Raw genomic sequence first — 2156 nt, forward strand, 5'->3', positions numbered from 1 at the left:
TTTCAATTTGAAAGCTTGAAAAATTAATATATTTAATAAACAAAATATATCAAAGATCGCGGATTTTTTTTAAGGGTAATTGTAAAAGGTTCTGATATTTTTGTATTCACAATTTTTCAATTCCCAATTTTTAAATTTCATCTTTTTAAATTCTCATTTTGTAAATTCCCAATTTTTCAATTCTCATATTGTAAATTCCCAATTTTTCAAATTACGAATTTTATTTGCAGCGATTTCAAGAGTTTCTCTGAAGAGTGATGCAACCGATAGTGAAATATCTCCACCATTCAGGCCAGTTGTAGGCAGTGCTGGTAGTCCAACGAATTCAATTGCCCCACCGATAACTGTAATTCGGCCAAGCAGAGCCCTCATCAATCCATTCGATCCCTCTCATGTTACTATTAAACTCACAAGCAATCGACGAAGATGGACACATATTTTTCCGAAAGGTTTGTTCCCCTTTTTCAGAAAATAGTGGAAAATAAGAAAAAAAGAATATAATATCGAGGGGTTGAACACACTCGACCACAAGTTTTGCTTAGAATTTGGAAAATTCAACCAAATTTATCAAGTTAATTACAGATTTTTGACAAAGAAATACAATTTTCATATTTCTTTTACTTTATTTTGTTTTTAAAATGCATTTCCACCTAGAAAGATCATTTTATAATTTCCAAATCGATTTAAATGATTAAAGAAAAGTATTTAAAAGATTTTACAAAAATTTTTCAAAGACTTCAGAAAGACTTCAAATATATCATGACAATTTTAAAGATTTCAATGATTTTAAAGAATTTCAAAAGATTTCAGAAAAGGTTACAAGATTTTTTCGTCAATAAATTTAATTATATTTTCAATTTTCGATTTAAAAAGATGTCACAATGAATTGAAAGATTCTTTTCTTAAAAAATTAATTTAAATTTTTAAGATTTCTAAGGATGGCAAAATATTTAAAATAGTTTAGAACGTTTTTAAAGATTTCGAAGTATTTCTAAATATTTCACGAAAAAGGAAAGAGTTCACAAAGATTTTAAAGATTCGTAGAATTTCAAAGATTTCGCAAAAATATTAAATATGGAAATAAAGTATAATAATGTACAAATTGCAAATGTTTGTATAAAATTTTTATAATGCTTTTAAAATTTTATGAATGTACGAATTCTAACAAAAACTTTTAGTTTCTAGTAGAGTTATTTTTGTCATTTTCTATTGTATTAAAAAAACGTTAACACCTGTATAAAATTACTAAAATAATTATACTAGAAGCTAAAAGTTTTTGCTAGAATTCAGAAACTTTTACCAGATTTTACATGTTAATAGCAAATTCTTACGAAAAAAAATCATTCTCACAATGAAGATCATTTCATCATTTTCAAATCGACTTCAAAAGAATTTAGAAAAATTTTTAAAAGATTTCAAATTTTTCAGAACGACTTTGCACAAATTTCAAAGATTTCAAAGATTTTATAGAATTTCTAAAGGTTTTTAAGAATCTTGAAAGAAGATTTCACAAAGATTTTAAAAAGTTTTGAAAGATTGTACAATATTTTCAAAAATGTAGCAAAGATTTCGAAGACTTCACAAAGAATGTAAAAGATTTCAGCAAAATTTGACATAGAATCCAATAATTTAATAAAGACTTCACAAAGATTTTAAGGGTTTCAAAAGATTTAAATAACTTCAGAAATATTTTAGAATTTTCACACTGTTTTCAAAAATTTAGCAAAGTATCGAAAATTTTCAAAGGTTTCACAATATTTCCGAAGATTTCAAAGATTTCAATAATTTTAGAAATATTTTCAAGATTTCACCCTGTTTACGATTCTCAAAGATTTCAAATTTTAATACTTGGAAATATTTCCGAAGATTTCAAAGCTTTCAAAAAAATTTCAAAGATTTTATGTAGATTCTAATAATTTCATAAAAATTTTTAGCATTACGAAAATCTTTCAAAAATATTTTAAATATTTAAAAAGTTGGACAATGTTTCCAAAGATTTCGCAGAGATTCCAAAAGATTTCGAAATTTTTAGAATACTTCAGAATACATAAAACATTGCAAAATATTTCAATAAATTTATAAAGATTTCAATAGATTTCAAAAGAGTTCATTCACAAAAGTTTAAAATGATTTAAAAGATTTTAGAAAAATAGTTT

General features: G+C 24.3%; 1 protein-coding gene across 1 annotated transcript in view; it reads left to right on the top strand.

The window, feature by feature from the left end:
* The window catches only part of LOC117175345 (GATOR complex protein Iml1), a 147632-nt gene that overhangs the window by 51486 nt on the left and 93990 nt on the right, over window positions 1-2156 (top strand). The window contains exon 8 of the mRNA XM_033365052.1: window positions 231-449. Within this exon, the coding sequence (XP_033220943.1) occupies window positions 231-449 (219 nt within the window). The remainder of the gene's footprint in view (window positions 1-230; window positions 450-2156) is intronic.

The sequence above is a fragment of the Belonocnema kinseyi genome, chromosome 6 (genome assembly GCF_010883055.1).
Source record: "Belonocnema kinseyi isolate 2016_QV_RU_SX_M_011 chromosome 6, B_treatae_v1, whole genome shotgun sequence".
Taxonomy (NCBI): domain Eukaryota; kingdom Metazoa; phylum Arthropoda; class Insecta; order Hymenoptera; family Cynipidae; genus Belonocnema; species Belonocnema kinseyi.